The sequence below is a fragment of the Podarcis tiliguerta genome, assembly GCF_965153285.1.
Source record: "Podarcis tiliguerta genome assembly, chromosome: 17".
NCBI classification, from domain to species: Eukaryota; Metazoa; Chordata; class Lepidosauria; order Squamata; family Lacertidae; genus Podarcis; species Podarcis tiliguerta.
Window position 1 is genome coordinate 35,490,259 of NC_139550.1, and position 23,196 is coordinate 35,513,454.

The 23,196-nt window shown below is 48.5% G+C and overlaps 1 protein-coding gene across 2 annotated transcripts in view; it reads left to right on the top strand.

Moving 5' to 3' along the window:
* The window catches only part of KCND1 (potassium voltage-gated channel subfamily D member 1), a 73,802-nt gene extending 53,169 nt beyond the window's left edge, over positions 1-20,633 (top strand). For both annotated transcript variants that reach the window (XM_083419980.1, XM_083419979.1), the window contains exons 3-7: positions 4,136-4,298; positions 4,427-4,510; positions 6,273-6,368; positions 7,642-7,889; positions 19,123-20,633. In XM_083419980.1, coding sequence (XP_083276106.1) covers positions 4,136-4,298; positions 4,427-4,510; positions 6,273-6,368; positions 7,642-7,889; positions 19,123-19,339 — 808 coding nt within the window. In that variant the 3' untranslated portion in view covers positions 19,340-20,633. The remainder of the gene's footprint in view (positions 1-4,135; positions 4,299-4,426; positions 4,511-6,272; positions 6,369-7,641; positions 7,890-19,122) is intronic.
* The last annotated feature ends 2,563 nt before the right edge of the window (positions 20,634-23,196 follow it).

Sequence of the window (23,196 nt, forward strand, 5' to 3'; positions counted from 1 at the left end):
GCAAATGGGGCCCTAGAAACTATCCTTTCCTATGATAATACGGTGCCTGTTTGTTCAAGGACAATATGATAAGGAACCACGCCGAGAGTGAGCTGAGACTTGCTGTGGCCAGGGACTGTCAATTAAATGTTGCTTAAACTTATTTTGCACTCATACACTGGCACTAGAGCATACCAGATACAAGCACCGCAGAAAGCCTGAAGGGCGCATTTGTGTCTCTGGTGGCGCTTTCTCTTTGAAAATACTCCCTAATGGTAATGGAATATGAAGAAATAGCTAGATTAATGGGGGAAATTCGACAACAGGGCGATGAAACATTTAAAAAAGAATGGGGAAAATTTATGTCATATATAGGAAGGATAAGGTGAAAGAGTGAAACCAGTAGAACTGAAATAAACCTCATAATGTGAAATGCAAAGAAAATTTCTGGATAAGTAAAAAGTAAAATGTACAATGTGATCAATGTAGTTGCAAATGAATATAGACAGACAATAAGAACTGTATATACAGGAGGATTTATTTGACGATAGGCACTCTATGGACAAATACAAAAGCAGAACAATAATATATGAAACGGATGAAGACAATGCGAAAAAGTTAGATGTGATATAAAAGGCCAGAAGAGGGAAGGAGGGAAGTCAGCTCTGGGGAGCAGGTGTAAATGTGAAATGTAATACAATATGTGTATGTGGAGTGTGCAAATGAAAACCAATAAAGAATATTATGGGGGGGATACTCCCTAATAGGAGTCAGAAAAAGACTGGGTCACCAGTTGGGAGCACTCTGATGTGGCAAGGCACAAATAGAAAAGTTTTTGAAAAGGTCTAGATACGTTTGTGTACACTTTCAGTGGACATTAGCTGCGATACATAGCAAAATAGAACCTCTGTATTCAGTGGTAGTCTATCTGTGAAGTACCACTGCTCAGAAGAAAGAGGCACATGGCTGGCTACAAACAAATTACTGGGCAAGATCGATGCACCATTGATCAGATCTAGCAAGTCAGTATTTATTATGGAGACACATCATGCTCCGTGTAATGTGTGCATATTTTGTACTTTGTACTTAAGTACAGAGCGCCTTGTAAGAAAAGGCAATTAAATCCAGGCTGTAAAAAAGAAATTCAGGGGGGGAAACAACCCATACCCCGCCTCCTCCCCGCCGGAAGGAATGTGTGTGTACATTTGTACAAACTCCTGAAATAACTTGGAGAACAAGACTGGATTGGATGAGCTCTCTAGCATTCATTCATTCATTCATCCCAGAAGCCTGCTGCGTCTTAATATTCAATTACCTGCTTCCCCTACTCCCTTGCCCAGTATTGCTCCCATTAATGATCTCCCAAGGGCCCGTCCATCAGAGAGAACCGAGGACTTATTAAGGCTGTAATTCTCAGAACCTGCTGTTTTCTGACAGAGCTGTAGATCCCTGGCCCATAACTCAACTACTTGGTTTGTGGAGCGCTGCTCCAAGCTGTATACTGGAGGGGTGACAATCTTCTGGAAGTTGTCCAAGGGAAGGAGAATCAGCCACTGTGGGCACAAGCTTACTATGCCCAGGGAATCTGTGGCTGTAGCCCTCCCTCTTGTGAAGCCATGCACCCAAAGAATCATAGAATTGTAGAGTTGGAAGGGACCCCAAAGGCCATCTAGTCCAGTAATGCAGGAATCTCAATTAAAGCATCCATGACAGATGGCCATCCCACCTACCTTAGAAACCTCCAAGGAAGGTGAGCTTGCCATCTTCCAAGGGAAGAACATTTAGAGGTCTCTCTCTGCAATGTTCAGGTAGGTGATGGGTATATTTTAGGACAGGGGGTGGGGAGCCTTTGGCCACTCACATGTTGATGGACTACAATTCCCATGATCATTGGCCATGGGCCATACTGGCAGGGGCTGATGGGAGTTGGAGTCCAACAGTATTTGGTCACCCGTTGCATACTTTGGGGTCATTCACAGGCTAGGGGAGGTAGGGGCACAGGGAGAGGCAAAACCTTTGCCTGGTGCTTGCAAAACAGCAATTATTATTCTTATGCTTTGAAATTTGTTTGACGTGTTTCAAAACTTATCTTTCTCAGGGACCAAGAGTCTTATCCCAGCACAGCAGGGAGTAAACTCTCTTTGGGCTGATGTGCCAGACTAGGACAAACGAAGGCCCTTTGCCCTTGAGAATGAACATTTTCAAAATGAGTTGGGCAATCTTCAAATAGAAATTAATTGCTATTTTCAAGCGCTAGGCTCAGGCTTTGACTCTTCCTTTGTTTCGCAGGGGGAGTTGGGTGAGGGAACTCATAGAATTAGTAAAAAATAATATCTTTACCAGGACCAAGCAATGTTCACAATGCAGTATGTGACCTTTTGAGTTGCATAGAGTTCCTTCTCAGGCTGGAAATCGATAAAATTTAACTTGAAACCTTACGAACTTGCATTTTGAACGCAGCCTGGTCCTAATCATTTTACTGCCTGTGTGAATTTTGTTCTTATGAGGCTATGCAGTTATCTGATTTTGATCTTCTTCAGAGAACTTTTCCTCCAGATTTCTCTTAGGCATTGAATTAGACTGCTGACTGATTCAGGCAGGCATGCTTTATAGGTTGAGACCCTATTCTTATTTGAGATTGTAGTTACCCAAAGGTGGGTGGGCGGGCAAGGAACACACTTCCCTTTCCTGCATAGATGGAGATGCTGAGATAAGCTTTCTCAATTCATATGCCCTTCAGCAAACTAGTGATGCCAACTGACAAGAATCTTCTCCTGGTCTGCTCTTGGGCCTTGTAACACAGTGCAATGTGCAGAAATGAGAAAGTTTCACAGCACAGAGACGAGCATGACCACATTGTCACCTATTAATGTTTGCACAACAAGCTTCTGTTTAAAGTTCAGCTAGAGTGGCTGGTGGGAAAGCCTAGAAAAGGCTTGTAGGTCATCTTATTCAGACCTTGTACCCTAATGCAAGGTCTGTGGCTGGCTGTGTACTCTTTGCGGTTTACAACAAATTTAAAATTCGGTGCTAAAGCAATACCAATTTTGTGACCTGAAATACCAGATTCTGTGACCTGAATAAATTCTGCAAATGTGATTTGCAAATGCATGCTTTGCATAATTTATGCTGTTCTCACTCGCCTTCGAGAGAGATGCGGAGCAATGCAGCGCTCTCCCAAGTACGGGAAACCCTGCATGGTCCTCTTCCAGTTTCTACGATTTAACCAGGCATCGCTCACATGGTTTCAAGCTTGTTTGAGGAAGAAGGAGCTCAGTGCTATGCTCAGTAAAATTCCATGCTTATGCAACCTTTATGCAAGACGTAAAATAAGGACCATGTGGGAGGGGTGCCACGATGGAGGGACAAATCTGTCAGTTTCAGTTTCTCAGTTTCCCAGGCTTTAAGCTCAGTTCTACAAATTTCTTCATCTTTGTGAAATTTGTTTTATGTAAAATAAAAGAAGAAGAATCCTCATGAAAATCCACCAGCATTTTTGTGTGCCTTTTCTCCAATATTCACATTTTTGCATGCATTTTTGTCTCATAGACATATTTTGGTGAGAAATTTCTCCAGATGTAATGCATTTTTAATGTTATTTGCACCGGTACATATATATTTTATGTGCTCTTCTCCCTAATATGCAGTATTCACATTATGTGGTTGAAGAACTGCATTGCAAAATTCAGTGATGTGCGAACTCTGAAGGAGTGATGCATTTCTGTTTGCAAATCAGGAAAGCTCTACTTTGCTGGATTTCTTTGTGTCAAACTGCTGCTAAACATATAGGAGGCAGCTCAGTGTGTGTGTGTTGGGGGGGTGAGAACCTGGCATCCCTACCAGAATTACACACACACACAAACATTGCCACTCTCCATTATCACAGCCTAATCATTGTATAACTTGCTAAAAGCAGCATCAAGAATATGCCCCAAGATAATCAACAGCCAGCAAACAGGAAAAAGCTAACTCTAACCTCCTTCCTTTTCCCTCTGAGTTGCCAGCCAATCCCTCCACAACCCACACGCGGTATCGTCCTAGGAAGGTGCGCAGCTCCATGCGCTGCAGGAGGAAAGGGGGTTAGTCATGCGCATGTGCGACGGGGCAAGGTCAAGCAAGACCCCAAGAGCTTCACTAACTACCATCTCCCTTCCAGCTACGGTGATATGGTCCCGAGCACCATTGCAGGGAAGATCTTTGGTTCCATCTGCTCTCTGAGTGGGGTGCTGGTCATCGCCCTCCCTGTACCTGTCATCGTCTCCAACTTCAGCCGCATCTACCACCAGAACCAGCGGGCAGATAAGCGGCGAGCTCAACAGGTAGCTGTGCGGCCAGGCGGAAGAGAGAAGGCGGAAGGGCGATGGGAGGAGGGGGGAGGGAGGGAGGGAGGGGAGGACCACACCTGCCTCTCATTCCATACACAGTCCTCCATCTCTCCCCCTTGCAGAAGGTTCGCCTGGCCCGGATCCGCCTCGCCAAGAGCGGCACCACCAACGCTTTCCTTCAGTACAAGCAGAACGGGGGCCTCGAGGTATGGACCACGCAGTTGTACGCTCAACACTGGTTTTCTCGGCTGCTTTGGGCTTTTCTTGGAAAGGAAAAGCGGGACGTAGAAATAGAGGTGGCTCCATCAGGTGGCTCCATTAGGCATTGGCCCACCAACCGGAGGTCTGCCCTCAGCCAACCCCCACCTGCTTTCTTGCTTACATCAAGGCTGTGTTGGCCTCCAACTCAGTCTTAGTTGTCCTTATAGAGCTCAGCAGGGAGATGGGTGGGGGCAGAGCTAGAATTGGTTGGCCACAGGCTCTGCCTACAAGTCCTAGCCGAGTCCTAGCCACAATGCCCTAGTTTTCTCTGCGCAGGGGAATCCCTTTTAAATGCGAAAACAGTCAAACTTGCATCACCCAGCTATAGCCCAAAGTACTTGTTTCCCAAGTGATTTTTCTGAATGTGCTGATTGGCTCTAATGTAGGCATGTATGCACATGCGCCTATACCCAAAGTGTGCCCCGATGCATAGGCACTTGTCACCTATGAAAGCCAGTGTGGTGGAGTGGTTAAGAGCAGTGGACTTGTAATCTGGTGAACCGGGTTCAATTCCCCGCTCCTCCACATGCAGCTGCTGGGTGGCCTTGGGCTAGTCACACTTCTTTGAAGTCTCTCAGCCTCACTCACCTCACAGAGTGTTTGTTGTGGGGGAGGAGGAAGGGAAAGGAGATTGTTAGCCGCTTTGAGACTCCTTAAAAAGGTAAAGGGACCCCTTACCGTTAGGTCCAGTCGCGGACGACTCTGGGGTTGTGGTGCTTATCTCGCTTTATTGGCCAAGGGAGCCAGCATACAGCTTCTGGGTCATGTGGCCAGCATGACTAAGCCGCTTCTGGCGAACCAGAGCAGTGCACGGAAACGCTGTTTACCTTCCTGCCGGAGCGGTACCTATTTATCTACTTGCACTTTGACATGCTTTCGAACTGCTAGTTTGGCAGGAGCAGGGACTGAGCAATGGGAGCTCACCTTGTTGCCGGGATTCGAACCGCCGCCCTTCTGATCAGCAAGCCCTAGGCTCTGTGGTTTAACCCACTGCGCCACCCACGTCCCACTTGAGACTCCTTAGGGTAGTGATAAAGCGGGATATCAAATCCAAACTCCTCCTCCTCTACCTGTATGTTGGTATTCAAGCCATAGCTTCCCTCAGAACAGATCTGTTGAAATGTATGGACGTGACTCTGATTTCAATAGGTCTGCTCTAAGCAGAGCCCTCCTGGATCACGCCCAAGGCCCATCTGGTCTACCATCACAGTGGGGAATCACATGCCAGTGGAAAGCACACCAGCAGGACCTGAGTGCGCCAGCGCTCTCCCCATTTACGATACCCAGGATGTCGTATTCAGAAGCATCCTTCCTCTGACATTGGAGGCGGAATATAGTCAACACGGCTAGTAGCCACTGATAGCCCTCTCCTTCATGAATTTGTCTAATTCTTTTAAAGTCAGCAAGGCTGGTGGAACCTCCCTGCCTCTTGCAGGAGCGAATTTCATCGCTTAACTATGCGCTGTTTTACTCAGTGTTTTACTTTGTTGGATAGCACCAGTGCTGCCAATTGTTGAAATCAAATGTGTATGTATGTATTTATCCTATTTATTTGCATACATATGTATTCCTGCCTTTATGTTCCTGGGCAAACACCCATCCAGGCGTTGAGCCAGACCTGCTTCCCTTCAGCAAGGTGGCGCTGGCCTCCTGCGCCTTCAGACGGTCTGCTTCAATTAATTGGCGCTCCTCTCTTTTCCTCTACAGGACAGAGACCCTGATGCTCACGTCTTGGCTGTGCGAAACCGATCAGCCTTTGAAATGCAACACCATCATTTGTTGCATTGCCTGGAGAAAACTACTGTGAGTAGCAGGAGAGGGTGCAAATGAAGGAAAGGGGTTCAGACAACACAAGTGGGAGAAGCTAGACTTAGTCACTGTGAGGAGCTTTTTGGACGGCCAATGGAATCTGATTTCGATCCAGGATTGCCTAGATCTGACACAAGGAACCAGTGACCCTCCAAATGTTGTTGAACTCCACCCCCCCCTCAACCTCCCCCTCCCCCGCAGTCCAGCATGCCTTAGTAATAATAATAATTTATTATTTATACCCCGCCCATCTGCCTGGGTTTCCCCAGCCACTCTGGGCGGCTTCTGACAAAACACTAAAATACAATAACCTATTAAACATTAAAAGCTTCCCTAAACAGGGCTGCCTTCAGATGTCTTCTAAAAGTTTGGTAGTTGTTTTTCTCTTTGACATCTGGTGGGAGGGTGTTCCACAGGGCGGCTGCCACTACCAAGAAGGCCCTCTGCCTGGTTCCCTGTAACTTGGCTTCTCGCAGCGAGGGAACTGCCAGAAGGTCTTCGGTGCTGGACCTCAGTGTCCGGGCAGAATGATGGGGGTGGAGACGCTCCTTCAGGTATACTGGGCCGAGGCCGTTCAGGGCTTTCAAGGTCAGCACCAACACTTCGAATTGTGCTCGGAAACGTACTGGGAGCCAGTGTAGGTCTTTCAAGACCAGTGTTATATGGTCTCGGCGGCCGCTCCCAGTCACCAGTCTAGCTGCCGCAATCTGGGTTATGGATGACAGGAGTTGTGGTTGAATCATGTCTGGGGGGCCACAAGTTCTCCATCTCTGTCAAGGTTTTTGGGGGGTTGTTGTTGTTGTTGTTTTAAAAAATGATCATCTTATTGAGTATCCTTTACAACTCCAACATTCTACACACAAATTCTGTACCGATTCAAAAACCAACCAGATTCTCCAATCCGAATAAGTTATACGAATGGCTGTTCTGCATCATCTTTTCTCCTCGGAACAAGGATTACACCCCGATCCTTGTTCACCGAACACCCTTCAGGCAGTGGATTTCCCTACATGGCTTCAAGTGCATCTCTGCAGCCATAAGAAAATCAGCTGAGACTCTTGGGATGATGAATTCTGCCTCTGACTCGAAGTTCCTAGTTTGCATAATACCGCGTAGCAGACCCACAGAATAGGCGCAGTCGCGATGGCGCCCTTATCTATGTCGTGACGCAAGCAGGAACGTACATGATGTGGGGCCCAGCTGTAAGAGTGAATGCCCGCACACCAACCCCCTGACATTATTTTCTCTCTCCCTCACCCCCCAACAGAGTCACGAGTTTACGGATGAGCACTCCTACAGCGAGTTTTGCCTGACGGAACCCCTGGGCTACCGCACCAGCCGCAGCACCTCCCTCTCCTCCCAGCAAGGCGGCAAAGGGGGCCTAAGCACCTCATGCTGCCCCCGCCGGACCAAGCGCCGCACCACCCGCCTAACCAACTCCACCATGTCAGTGAGCCGCACCAGCGCTCAGGAGCTCGATACGCTAAACAGCCAGAAAAGTGCTGCCCCCCAGAGGTAAGGGTAATATTTGCATGACGTCACACCTCGCCGTGGGAACAAGAGATCAGCTCTGAGCTCATCCACACTTCTGCTTGTGCTGTGCCTAGATATCATGGGTTCAGGTGGTTTCCCCCTTGCACCTCTCATTTCCCAGGGCAAACCCACTCTTTAGTGCTCAATTGGAGCAAATGTCTCTCTGGAGAAAACCCAAATTGCCATTTGTTCCAATTGAGCACTAAAGAGCAGTTTTCCCAGGGTGTGCGGGGGAAGCAGCAGGACAATAAGTGTGAATAAGCTCTATGTTGCATCTGAGCAGTTCCTTTCCCACGTGCGAGAATGAGCTTTGGCTCTGTAGCTTAACTGCAGGGGGATATTTTATAGGAGATTAAGGAGTCACATAAAAGGAGGCTGTGTATCTACTACAATCTGGTCTTTAGCAAAGGCAAGTTAAGATATCTTAGAAATATTGCTGGATCAAGGAACATTGCCAGTTGGATAAATTTAAGACACTTATTTTTCTTTTTGCATATGGGTCCAGAAGGGTTTCCCCTGCCCCATCAAATGTCATGGTAGTACACAAACTTTTAAGTTTTGCTGGTCAGGAACCAATTCCTCACTTCCTACATCAAACAGGTCACTGACCTCAGAGGAAGGAGCTGCATCAGTTCAAGTGAAGAGTCCTCCTGGGCTCGAGGATTGGGAACAGGCGAATGTTAATGCATGAAAACAGAAAATAATAATAATAATAATAATAATAATAATAATAATTTATTCATTCATTCATACCCTGCCCATCTGGCTAGGTTTCACCAGCCACTCTGGGTGGCTTCCAACCGAATATTAAAAATAATACAGCGTCAGACATTAAAAACTTCCCTAAACAGGGCTGCCTTCAGGTGTCTTTTAAAAGTAAAATAGTTGTTTATTGCCTTGACATCTGCGGGGGGGGGGGTGTTCCACAGGGCAGGCGCCACTACCGAGAAGGCCCTCTGCCTGGTTCCCTGTAACCTCACTTCTCGAAGTGAGGGAACCGCCAGAAGGCCCTCGGCGCTGGACCTCAGTGTCCGGGATGAATGATGGGGCGGAAAAGGAGAGACCACTGGTTCAGAGGGGGCAAAACTCTGACTCTGGCCCATCTGTCAAATGCAGGCTAATTTTTAGTGGGTCACCCTGCCTGATAGGTCAGCATACCCAGGGAATCTGGAAGATGAAGATGCAATTCCTGTTTCCCCACGCAGCATGCCATGAGCTCTCACTGGCACCAACAGAGGGTGCCGTCGTGATGAGCCTGCATAGTTTGAAGCCACCAGTTCCCACAGTATATCCTCTGGCTGCGTCTAGGTCCAGGCTGCTGGTGGGGGTGGCAGAGACCAGGGAGCTGTCGATATAATGTCTGTTGGTCCATTAACTGCGAAGGAAGCAAGGCAACTGTCCTGCCATCCTCCTGCCACCCACAGCACCCAGTAGCCAGCCCCAGGAGGAATCCAGTGGCGCCAGGGCGGCGAACAACATAAAACACTGAAATATACAATGAACCAATAATATTAACAAGAATATGAGGCAGCAGCTGAAAACACGTAGCAGACTAAGTGGCAATACAAAAATTTTGTGTTTGTTACCTGTCCTGTGACTTCAGGTGGTCCTCATGCCCACGACTCACTGACTGGCTTTTGTGGCTTTCAGGGCAAAGATCTCAACCTTATAACTATTATTTCCTTTTGTGGGAAGTCTGCCTCATAATTCCCCTCCAGAGAGAGAGAGAGCGCTGGGCCTGCTCTGTTCTGGCATTCCCTGTCCCCTAAAAGCCCTGCCGTTGTGGCTTCCAACAGATTCCCGAGCCTTCGTTGCCTCAGCATTTGGGGCCCCTCTTAATTTCTTCTTTAAAACCCCGTCATCTGTGTGATGGGACCCAGCAGCAAGTCCGAACTAATACTAGGCTGAAATTCTCTTTCCACCACCCTTCCCATTTTTGCAAGATTTTGTGCCCCCAAGAAAGCAATGGTAAGGGAGGTTCAAGTTTCTTTTACATTGGGGGGAGAGCAGTTGGCTTTTCTTAGACAAGATGCTCAAAGGTTTGTTTCCCCCTGTTTTATAAGTAAAAAAAAAAGGCTGATTGCCAGCCTTAGCAGTGGCAAGGCACTCCACAGCCTACTGACTGCATTTCCTTAGGCAAATTGTTCCTGGGAATGCGGCTGCGAATGCGCATGAGGCCGAGGCTGCAGAGGCAAAGGGCCATAGCTCAGGATAACAACATGCATTTTGCATTCCAAAGGTCCAAGGTTCAATCCCTGATATTTCCAGGCAGGGCTGGAAATGACTCTTGCCTCAACCCCAGAGAGCTGCAGGCAATCAGTGTAGACAATACTGGGCTAGATGGACCAATGGTGTGGCTCAGTTGAAGACAACATGGGATGTTCCTTTGTTCTGTAAAGGGTAAAGGGACCCCTGACCATTAGGTCCAGTCATGACCAACTCTGGGGTTGCGGTGCTCATCTCGCTTTATTGGCCGAGGGAGCCGGCGTACAGCTTCCGGGTCATGTGACCAGCATGACTAAGCCGCTTCTGGCGAACCAGAGCAGTGCACAGAAATGCCGTTTACCTTCCCGCCAGAGCAGTACCTATTCATCTACTTGCACTTTGACGTGCTTTCAAACTGCTAGGTTGGCAGGAGCAGGGACCGAGCAACGGGAGCTCACCCCGTCACGGGGATTCAAACCGCCGACCTTCTGATCGGCAAGTCCTAGGCTCTGTGCTTTAACCCACAGCACCACCCACGTCCCTCCTTTGTTCTAGAGCTTTGTTATTGCCCTGTGCAGCAGCAAGGCTTCTTTTTAAAGTTTAAAAAGGGGTGGAGTAGAAACATATCCTGGGCCATTTCATCTAACATAAGGTATATGTAGCCTCTTATGAAATATCTGCTGTGTTTCTGGAGGGGATGTTTCTTTTGTCACACTCCCTCCACAAATTGCTTGAAAACAATATATGCAAGCAGTTCCGTAATTGCTTATCTAGCTAATAAGATCTTGCAGCATTTGTTCAACTGCAGAACTGAACTAGTGGCACTTACAGGGCGACCGCACAGAAATTATAACCAGCTCAACTGTGCAGTGAGAGTATTCCTAGGCTTTCTTCTTCTTCTTCTTTTGGCGGAAATTTTATGGCCAATTTACTAACAAAACCTGCAGCAGCTCTGCAGCAGCAGGACTGGTGATTTCAGAGTAAATGAAAATAACATACGGTGGCCCAGGAAAAGTCATTGGCAACATGTAATAGTAGCGCTGCAAGACTCAGGTGTGCGAGCAAAGGGATGTTATGTTACATAAGAAGTGTCTCATCTTTCATCTCTGAAATGTTGGTAAATATGACTTCCTCATGCAATCTCCAGCAACGGTAGGAAAACCATTGGAGAACCATATCCTCTACTTGTGGGTTTACTCCACTAAATGGAGGAGTCCTTTCAGGCAGTGGCGTAGCGTGGGTTGTCAGCACCCGGGGCAAGGCAAGTAATTTGCACCCCCTAACCCGGGGCAAGGCAAGTAATTTGCCCCCCCCCACTGCACTGTCCCTCCCCCAGATAGTCCCTCGCTCTCTCTCCGCACCGCGCCGCACGCCTGGCACCCTCCCCTCCACAGTGGGCGGCGACCCGGCGGCTCGGATCAGATTCGCACAGCCAGCACTGCAGTGAGAAAGAGTGAGTGAGCCAGGTAGGGGCAGAGAGCTGCGAGTGCGAGCGCCCCCCCCCAGATGTTGCGCCCGGTGCGGCCGGCCCCCCCTGCACCCCCCACGCTACGCCACTGCTTTCAGGACTATCCCAACAGATTCCCTAGTAAACTAGGAGGTTTTCCCCCCTTCCCCTTCAGCAGGGATGGGGGAGCCTGCAGCCCACCAGATATTATTGGACTCCCTTCAGTGATTAGGGATGAAGGAAATCCAGAAACAGAAGCATGTAAGGAGGAGGGAGACCAAGATGAAAAAGGGTTTTAGAAACCAAGCCTTATGAGGAACAGTTGAGGGAGTTGGGTATGTTCAGCTAGGAAAAGAGGAGACTGAGAGGAAGTAAAGGTAAAGGTACCCCTGATTGTTAGGTCCAGTTGCGGACGACTCTGGGGTTGTGGTGCTCATCTTGCTCTATAGGCCGAGGGAGCCGGCGTTTGTCCGCAGACAGTTTTTCCAGGTCATGTGGCCAGCATGACTAAGCCGCTTCTGGCAAACCAGGGCAGCGCATGGAAACACCGTTCATCTTCCCACCGGAGCGGTACCTATTTATCTACTTGCACTTTGACGTGCTTTTGAACTGCTAGATGGGCAAGAACTGGGACTGAGCAATGGGAGCTCACCCCATCACGCGGATTTGAACCACCGATCTTCTGATCTGCAAGCCCTAGGCTCAGTGGTTTAGACCACAGCGCCACCCATGTCCCTGAGAGGAGATAGGCATCTTCAAATATCTGCAGGACTGTCACATGGAAGAGGGAACATGCTTGTGGCTTTTTTTTGCTCTGGAGGGTAGGATCCAAACCAATGGATTCAAGTTACAAGAAAGGAGATTGACCAAATATCAGGAAGAACTTTTTGACAGCAAGAGCTGCTTAACAATGGAACAGACTCCCAAAGGTGGCAAACTCTCCTTCCCTGGAAGTTTCCCCGCAGAGGCTGAACGGCCACCTGTCAGGGAGTCTTGAGCTGTCATTCCTGCATTTCAGGGAGTTTGACTGGATGACCCTTTAGGTTCCTTACAACCTTACAGTTCTATGATTCTATGAACCCTTATATATAGTTTGGGTGCTTGCAGCTGCACAGCCCAATTCTGGGCATGTTTACTGGGAAGTAAGCCCCACTGGGTATCCTGGACTGAAACCATTGAACAAGGGAACTTATTTCTGAGTAGATGTATAGGATCACACTGCTAGCATCATGTACAGTGGTACCTCGGGTTAAGAACTTAATTCGTTCTGGAGGTCTGTTCTTAACCTGAAACTGTTCTTAACCTGAAGCACCACTTTAGCTAATGGGGCCTCCCGCTGCCGCTGCACAATTTCTGTTCTCATCCTGAAGCAAAGTTCTTAACCCAAGGTACTGTTTCTGGGTTAGCGGAGTCTGTAACCTGAAGCATCTGTAACCTGAAGTACAGTGGTACCTCGCAAGACGAATGCCTCGGAAGACGAAAAACTCACAAGACGAAAGAGTTTTTCGTTTTTTGAGTTGCTTCGCAAGACGGATTTCCCTATGGGCTTGCTTCGCAAGACGGAACGTCTTTCGCCTTTTTTTTAAAACCGCCAATGCATTCCTATGGGAAACCGTCAATGCATATCCGTGCTTCGCAAGATGAAAAATTCACAAGACGAAAAAACTCGCAGAACGAATTAATTTCGTCTTGCAAGGCACCACTGTATCTGTAACCCAAGGTACTACTGTATAGGGTGCTTTCAGATGACCTGTTTATTTGAGTATATCAAAGCAAGTACAGTGGTACCTCGGGTTACAAACGCTTCAGGTTACAGACTCTGCTAACCTGAAAGTAGTACCTCGGGTTAAGAACTTTACTTCAGGATGAGAACAGAAATTGTGCGGCGGCAGCGCGGCGGCAGCAGGAGGCCCCATTAGCTAAAGTGGTACCTCAGGTTAAGAACAGTTTCAGGTTAAGAACGGACCTCCGGAACGAATTAAATTCTTAGCCAGAGGTATACCACTGTATTATCCTACACCAGGGGTCAGCAAACTTTTTCAGCAGGGGGCCGGTCCACTGTCCCTCAGACCTTGTGGGGGGCCGGACTATATTTTGAACAAAAATAATGAACAAATTCCTATGCCCCACAAATAACCCAGAGATGCATTTCAAATAAAAGGACACATTCTACTCATGTGAAAACACACTGATTCCCGGACCGTCCGTGGGCCGGATTGAGAAGGCGATTGGGCCGGATCCTGCCCGTGGGCCTTAGGTTGCCTACCCATGTCCTACACTTTCCAGTGCATTCTCTCCTTTTTTCTTCCTTATCACAAAGCCTCTGATCTCCTGGGAAAGCAGGCTTGTCGTGTAAGAGTCCCTATCAAGTAGAATGGTGCAACCTGAATTTGCTGATTATGTGATTGAATCCCACTTGAAAACAGCAGCAGTCTGGATGCGCCCCAAGTTCACTGCCTGAGTGCCACTCCATACATACAGTCTGCTGATAAGTGGGCTGGACCTCATCACAACACTGCTTTCACCTCCTTGGGGAGTCCCACCTCCTATTTCAAGGACCACAGATCTAAGGTTATAGCGAATTGTGATCTAAATGAGTCAGCAATGTGGTGCTATTGCATTGGAGTGGAGAGAAGGCAAAGGCTTTTTTCTTTTTTGGATTTTGGATTGACAATAGCAAGATTGTGGTGATATGGGGCAGGGGCCACTGGCACCGCTATCGTGCAAGTTTAAATTTGTGCCCACACTTTCAAGAATGATTCAGAGAAGTGGTGAGACGGCGTAGGGTTTCAAATGAATGATGAATGAAGAACTGCCAAAGGAGCTGGACATGAATAGCTCAGGGAAAAGAAGATTAAGGGGAAACTCATGAAAGTGGCTTCAAATATCTAAGAGAGATGTCATGAAGAGAGAGAATGACTGACTGCTTATCAGCGCCCCGTCGGGAAAGGATAAGGACTGTTCGCAGCAAAGGCAGGCGTGGCTTGGATCTCTGAAAATGTTTCCTGGTTGCAAGAACCTATGGGTGACGGAACAAGCTGCAGAACTGGGGTAGATTAAGTCTGAGGAGCTTTGTGATTTGCACTGGACAACCTTTGACTGTTAAAAACCTCCTCTGCTCCCTCTGAGTATCCAGCTGAGCTGCTGCTGCTGCTGGAAAGGAACAGAGCAGTCAGTGGCTGATGGACAAACACCTCGTGTGGAATCTATGGAAGGACTCTGTGCATCAGCTGGAAGAGGAATCATAGAATCATAGAGTTGGAAGAGACCACAAGGGCCATCGAGTCCAACCCCCTGCCAAGCAGGAAACACCATCAGAGCACTCCTGACATATGGTTGTCAAGCCTCTGCTTAAAGACCTCCAAAGAAGGAGACTCCACCACACTCCTTGGCAGCAAATTCCACTGTCGAACAGCTCTTACTGTCAGGAAGTTCTTCCTAATGTTTAGGTGGAATCTTCTTTCTTGTAGTTTGGATCCATTGCTCCGTGTCCGCTTCTCTGGAGCAGCAGAAAACAACCTTTCTCCCTCCTCTATGTGACATCCTTTTATATATTTGAACATGGCTATCATATCACCCCTTAACCTCCTCTTCTCCAGGCTAAACATGCCCAGCTCCCTTAGCCGTTCCTCATAAGGCATCATAAGGAGGCCGAGGAGAGAGGGGTAAGAACCAGAGCAAGGCTGCACAGAGGACAAGGATGGCTGGGTGAAGAGGGACTGGCAAACTGGAATAAAGATGGCTAGACAAGATAGAGAGTCAAGGAAAAGAGGGAGCGGATGAGAGTGGGGAAAAGCCACTTAGTACTGTATCTAGTAGCTGTGCAAGAGACGCAGGCAGGCAAAGGTAATGAGTCCGAGACCCAGGAAGCAATGGAGCCATAGGGTTGGAAAGGGACCCTGGCGATCATCTAGTCCAGGGGTGTCAAACTCAAATTCATTGGGGGCCGCATCAGGAGTTTGGTCACCCTCAAAGGGCCAGTTGTATCTGTAGGACTTACAGTACAGGAGAGAAGAATTCAGGCAGCCGTTGGATCTGTCACATCCAGTGGCGTAGCGTGGGGGGTGCAGGGGGGGGCCGGCCGCACCGGGCGCAACATCTGGGGGGGGGTGCTCGCACTCGCAGCTCTCTGCCCCCACCTGGCTCACTCACTCTCTCTCACTGCAGTGCTGGCTGTGCGAATCCGATCCGAGCCGCCGGGTCGCCGCCCACTGTGGAGGGGAGGGTGCCAGGCATGCGGTGCGGTGCGGAGAGAGAGCGAGGGACTATCTGAGGGAGGGACAGTGCAGCGGGGGGGGGGGCAAATTACTTGCCTTGCCCCGGGTTAGGGGGCGCAAATTACTTGCCTTGCCCTGGGTGCTGACAACCCACGCTACGCCACTGGTCACATCACAGGATGGCATTCGCTCAATATAAAAACAAGTGGAGGTTTCCTGTGTAGAACGGCCGGTGCCGCTAGAGGGCAGACGTTCTCTGGCTTGTAGGCTGCCGCGCATGCGCGGAAGAGGCGGCTTTCTTGTGTAAAAAAAAAAAAAAAGCGAGAATAAAAGGTGAAGGCTGGCAGCCGGCGGCGGCTACACGGGCCACATGACGAGGTCTGGAGGGCCGGATTTGGCCCGCGGGCCTTGTGTTTGACACCCGTGATCTAGTCCAACCCCCTGCAATGCAGGAATCTTAACTAAAGCATCCATGATAGGTGACCAACCAGCCTCTGCTGAAAAAAACCTGCAAGGAAGGAGCATCCACTACCTTCCAAGGGAGTCTGTTCCAGTGTTGAAAATGGGGGATTAAGCAGCTTTTCAGCTACAAGTCTCCAGTACTATATTGCTGAGCCGAACTATCTTGCTTTTTCTGTGGCATATTTTAGAGGGCCTTTTCCCGAAGTGTGGAATCTGCTGCCACCTGCTGGCGGAAGAGCTGCAGTGCCACACAAACAGTGGTCAGTGGCTAAGTGGAGAGAATCAACTTTGGTTGCTGCCTCCTATACTCTAGCCAGACACTGGTCATGTGAAGGAGCGACTAGTGTCCCCACCCTCCCTGCTTGGGCTCAAACCCACCTGCAAGCTGCATTCTTTGATCTTTGAAACTGTTTCCCCTAACCTCAGATGTGTGGCATCTGGCTATAGCGGGGTGATGACTGATGATGGACCAGCACTCTGCACATGCTCATTTGGGTCTGAATAGAGACAAAGGCTTTCTTTTTTTCCAGCACAGCTATCTGCTAACTCAGCATTGCCAAACTGATTGCTTTTTATCACCCTTCGCTGCTGTTGTAATCCCTTGCATACTTTCTAGCTGGAACCAAACTGTTGCTATCTGTTATTTCTTTCTTTTTAAAAAAATAATAATATTTATTTCATTTTTCACAAATACAAACAAAATTGAAAAAGACAAAGTACAATGGAATAAAGAGGGGAAAAACAAAAAAACAAAAATAAAAATTAAAAAGAATACATAGAAAACCTCCCCCCCACCTCACCAACAAGAAAAAAGCAAAAAAACAAACAAAGACATTTAAAAAAGAAAACACTTCCATTTTTCAAAATTCCATCCTTCTGTAACTTATTTCCTCAACCTCCTCCCACCTCCCTTTTTGTATTCCAATTATTAATTAAATCAGCAAATTCTTTCCATCTTTCACTCTTTACTCACTTATTTATCTTAATCCATTTAAACCTTATCCTCCCAGCTATCTGTTATTTCTTTACAGGTAGCTAGCCATGTTGGTCTGCCGTAGTCAAAACAAAATAAAAAAATTCCTTCCAGTAGCACCTTAGAGACCAACTAAGTTTGTTATTGGTATGAGCTTTCGTGTATCTGAAGAAGTGTGCATGCACATGAAAGCTCATACCAATAACAAACTTAGTTGGTCTCTAAGGTGCTACTGGAAGGAATTTTTTTATTTTTTTATTTCTTTGCGTTTCATTCCCCTCTGGCTCTGCTGTTTGCAACTTCCAGCTGCTCCTTATAACTATGCATGTCACCGAAGATGGTTTGTTTGCTTATGTTTATTTACTGTATTTTTTGCTGTATAAGACTCACTTTTTCCCTCCTAAAAAGTAAGGGGAAATGTGTGTGCATCTTATGGAGCGAATGCAGGCTGCACAGCTATCCCAGAAGCCAGAACAGCAAGAGGGATCGCTGCTTTCGCTGCGCAGCGATCCCTCTTGCTGTTCTGGCTTCTGAGATTCAGAATATTTTTTTTCTTGTTTTCCTCCTCCAAAAACTAGGTGCATCTTATGTTCTGGTGCGTCTTATAGAGTGAAAAATACGGTAAATATTTTACTGTAAACTGCCTTGTGATCTTCAGATAAAGAGTAGTATATACATTTAATTAGTAGTAGTCGTCATCATAAAAATGGTAGTAGTAGTAATGGTTATAACCACACTCTAGGGTTGAACTTGGCTGGGGACTGCAGTTGCCAGTCCCTACTCTAAACCCTGTTCTCCAAGGCATTGTTTCCGAGAACAATGATGGGTTATGAAACATGCTGGCCCAAGAACAGTTTGACTTTTGCATGCAAAATATGTATACGCAGATCAGCAAATATGTGCTCAATGTATTTAGTGGAAATGGATGAAACTGCCCCGGTGGAAATTGTCATAGAAGAAGAAGAAGAAGAGTTTGGATTTTATATCCTGCTTTATCACTACCCGAAGGAGTCTCAAAGCGGCTAACATTCTCCTTTCCCTTCCTCTCCCACAACAAACACTCTGTAAGGTGAGTGGGGCTGAGAGACTTCAAAGAAGTGTGACTAGCCCAAGGTCACCCAGCAGCTGCATGTGGACGAGCAGGGAAGCGAACCCAGTTCACCAGATTATGAGACTACCGCTCTTAACCACTACACCACACTGGAAACGGATGGGACGATTCCTTTTAAAATACAGTGGTGCCTCGCAAGACGAAAAGAATCCGTTCCGTGAGTCTCTTTGTCTAGCGGTTTTTTCGTCTTGCGAAGCAAGCCCATTAGCGGATTAGCGGATTAGCGGATTAGCGCTATTAACGGATTAGCGGCTATTAGCGGCTATTAAAGGCTTAAGGGATTAGCGGATTAGCTGCTAAAAGGCTATTAGCAGCTTAGTGCCTTAGAAAAAGGGGGTGGGGAGTGGAAAAAAACCCCAGGAATCGCAAGACATTTTCGTCTTGCGAAGCAAGCCCATAGAGAAATTCGTCCTGCGAAGCACCTCCAAAACGGAAAACCCTTTCGTCCAGCGGGTTTTCCGTCTTGCGAGGCATTCGTCTTGCGGGGCACCACTGTAAAAGCAGTGCTGGGCTTCAGACCTCCCAGCAAAATTGCATGTTCCCTCCAGATGCTGTAGGACTGCATTTCCTATCAGCCCTGGCTGGTAAGGTCAAAGGTCAGGGCTGATGGGGCGATGCAGACCAGCAACATTGCCCTCTCCTGCTTCTGCGAATTATCCAAAGTACTCTTAAGTTAACCACCTCCTGTTTTTTCCAGACTATGTGCTAGAACGGAGCCTGGGGAAGGTGCAGGTGACTACAGACACCCCCCAAAGCCCCTTCCTAACCTTTCTTTCTCCCGATGTCTCCCCTTCTTCCAGCCGCTCCAACCTGAACGCCAAGACCCATGACAACTTGAAGCTGAACTGTGACACCACAGACTTCACAGCAGCCATCATCTGCATCCCCACCCCTCCTGCCAACACGCCGGATGAGAGCCAGCCCCCGTCTCCCGGAGGCCCTGGCGGACCCCTGCGCAACTCCAGCCTGTCCACCCCCTACATACTGCACGAGACGGTCAAGATCTCCTCCTTGTAAGGGGAGACTGGGGCGGGGCGGGGTGCTTGTCCCGACTCCTTCCTCCGCCCAGAGTCGCTGCTGGCTGCCTGGGTCCTGCTTACGAGCCGGGGACGGGGTCCTCTGCCCGTGCCCCCCACCCCGCCCGTCGAACTGCAAGCTGGAGGAGGCCAGCAGGGGGCGTGTGTGTCGCGCAGTCCCTTCCTCAGAGGCGATATCGTTGGCCACCAACAGGGGGAGCTGGCTCACGAGGGGGGTTCCGGTGCCCGCCCAGCTCCCCCTCTACAATCAAAGCCATATAGGAGGGGAGGTGGGTCCCCGATGCTATGCAACCGCAAAGGGGTGGAGCGATGCGGGGGGAACTGGGTTCCGACAGGTGGGCCTCAGTGGTAATAGGGAACATATCCCAACAGTGGGAACATATCCGGAAGACTTTTTCCACACTATACCAAACCTATTACACCTTGGGTTGGGATCAGGCTGAGTCAAAATCCCTGGTTTGACTGAGAGGGGGTTTGGGGGCATTACAGCAGCAGGGAGAGGGAGCAGGGGCTCCTTTGGCTGTGGAGGGCAGGGGTCTGAATTGTGGGACCGCAAGATTGTTGGGTGAGGGAGGTCAAGAGTGGGGGGTGCGCCGTTGATGCCCGTCTGCAGATGGAAAGGCGAGCTCTGAGGATCGAGGCTCTTTGATTCTGGTCCTAAGCATGATCAGAGTGGGGGGGCGGTTTATTGCCTAGTGGTTAGAGCAAGGGATTCTGGAGTTTGTTCCAGCTAAAGATGAGAAAGCCTTTGGGGGAAAGGGATTGAAATAGAACCGGCTAAGCTTCCAACCAGTTTCCCCCCCCCGCCGCCCCCCAATCTTCTCCCTCTCCTGGCTGAGCCATTTCTGGGACAGACGGAGCCTTAGAAGCCCCTGTCTCCCTGTCTATCTCCCTGCCTTTTTTTCTCTCTGCCCTCCTCCCGATACCTGTTCTGTAACTTGGAAACTGCACTTTAAAAAAAAGAAAAGAAAAAAGTCTATTGCACCAAAACACGACACCTCATGGGAATCTCATGTATCATTCTCCCGACACCCCACACAGCCCTGCACCCCACTGCGTAGCATCGAGACTGTGCATGTGTATTATACCTCCGAAGAGTGGGATCCAACGCCCACGGCTACAGAGCACCACATGGCATGTGCAGCCGTGTCCCCCATTCCTACCCCACCCGCCTACCCGGACGGAAGATATGCTGTGAAGAACTGAAGCAGACCTGTAGAGCAGGGCTGTGGTCTGTGGTCCTCCGCCTCTGGACATTCTTTAGGTTATGAGCAAGAGAGAGAAGGAGAGACTTGATCCTGAAAACCTTGCACCATTCCGTGTGCTCACCGGAGAAGGAACCAAACCTGGCAGAAAATCAAAGAAAAGGAACTTGGGTGGGATGGCGGATACCGTTCTAGGTATCAAGTGAGCCACAAGTCCCGTCGCATGCATCAAGCTGGCTGGCTCTCAGCATCCAGCAAAGGTTGCTCTCTCAACAGGATCAGCCATTTTTGTTTCGATCTGCTGGCCACTCTTTATTTTGCTCAGTGTCTTGGCTTTCTCTCTCCTGGCCTTGGGTAGCCAGGAGTCACCTGTGGGTTAAGTTCAGAGAGGAATAAGGTCTGGTGGCTTATGACATAGGCCTTGTTGGGGGAAGCAGCAGCAAATGAATGAGGAAGAATGGAGCGTGAGGATGCCTGGGGGATGGAATTCCTCTGGTCAGTCTCCAACTCTAGCAAAGTAGGGCGATCCAAGTGGGTGTGTTGAAGTTAGCATCCTTCAATAGGACCACGTGAAACACGGAGCGTACTTGGGCTGTCTCTCGCCCCAGACCCCACATTCATTTTCTAACCAGAGTTTTCGTTTCCAACTATTATTAAGTACCTGTAAATCAACATCTCCCCCTGTTGGATGGTTAAAGAAATGACAGTTAGTTATTTCAGGGCACTTTAATGCTGATCAGTTAACTCAAATGCACTTTGAACAGAATCATAGTGTCTGCTAGTGGGAGCGATGAATGAATGACATGAGAAGAGGTGGAAATGTCTCATAAGTGGATTTAAGGGCTGCCGCAAAGGCACAGAAGTGTAGAGAGGAAGTGAGAAGAATCAGAACAAGGTTCCTTGAGCTGAATCAAACATTCCAGGGTCTATTTCTCTACTGCAAAAAAGTGGGGGGGGGATCCTTATACCCTAACAGAGGTTAAATGTCTACTATGCACACTCAGCTGGGGTCAAGATACACTGAAGAAAGTGGAACTTTTTTCCAAGCAAATTTGCATAGAATCAGGCTGGCTTCCAGTTACGTAACTGTGAATGAACTCTCTCCTCCAACCACTTTCCTTTTAAGCAAAGACAGGAGGATGCATTTGTTCTGGCTGTTCGCCACTCTTTTACACCTGGAACCACATTGAATGTGTCCCCAAACACCGCAGGGGTCACTCTTGCCCCCCCCCCCCAGTGTGAGATGAGATAATTATTGGATGATCAATCTGTAGTTTACAGTTCCTGTCCTCTCTGCTCAGACTGGGGTGCTTGAGAGAGACAACATGGGCAGATTTGGAGCAGAGCATAACTATTTCATTTCTCTTGAACATAAATGCTGCTCCATTTTCCCTGCTGTGTCCCAAATTCCCAATGTTTAACTTCCGCAATACCAAACAAGAATATTCCACCCTCTTGAAACAGATAGCAATATTCCCAGGGTTTGACATATGCAAAGGGCAAACAGCCTTCTTCCATTTAGGGTAACCCAAGTCAAGAGCGGGGTGAGTGTATGTGTGTTTGTGTGTGTGTGCCTTTGGAGCTGTTGTTCTTCCATCCCAGTCACACACCTAAATTGCTCAGTGGAATAGATTAGGTCCCCAGACTTTCTGGGTTCTAGCACAGGTAGAGTTGTTGCATCCTTGACAAATGCTCTGTAGTTTTCACAGGCAGAAATCTAATAGGTGACATTTCAGCTGCACCACATATTTATGTGGGGGAAACTTTCACCTGGTGTTTCCTCCCTCACCCCACCCCAAAAAAACCTGTTCAGCGTTCAGACCAACTTTCAGGGGGCAAGTGGCAACCCTAGCTTGGGTGTGTGTGTGTGTCCATGCCCATGGCTAAGCTCCTCTAAGTGTAGGCCTCCTTATGGAGGCTTGAATCATTGCTAGATTCAATGCCCCCACCAAAAGAAGCTCCATTTGCCTTCTCTTGCTTCCAAATTTCCCAGTGTAGGGTGGGCAGCACTGTGCCATCCCAACCATTGTCAATCTGGTGCCTTCCAGATGTTTTGGACTATGACTCCCATCAGCCCCAGCCAGTGGGAGTTGTAGTCAGGGGCTGATGAGAGTCGTTGTCCTAACATCTGGAGGTGTGAGATGTTGTTGGGAAAGGGAGTTCTGCCACAAGGCAAGCTGCCCAAGGTATTCTGAGTGCCATTTAGAGGCAATGCAGGCTTTGTTGCAGCTGGCTAACTCCATGCCACGGTCATACCTGCGTGAGCACTGCTAACGTCTGAAGCGGGCCACATGTGGAACACTGCTGTGGCTGATTTGGTGACCAGGAGCAGAATCACAAGATGCATTATCCACCCTGCCCACTTCCAATAGGATTCAAACATACTCTGGCAAATTCGGGCAGCACAATGAGAGTTGAATGGGAGATCTTGCACAGCAAACCCACTTCCCCAGAAGACACTACATTTTGTGATAAAGAAAGTGGCATCTAACCTCCCTGCAGACAAATCAGGATGGATGCTCATTAAGCAGCTGTCTAATCTGGATGCTTATTGGGACGCGGGTGGCGCTGTGGGTTAAAGCCTCAGTGCCTAGGGCTTGCCGATCGAAAGGTCGGCGGTTCGAATCCCCGC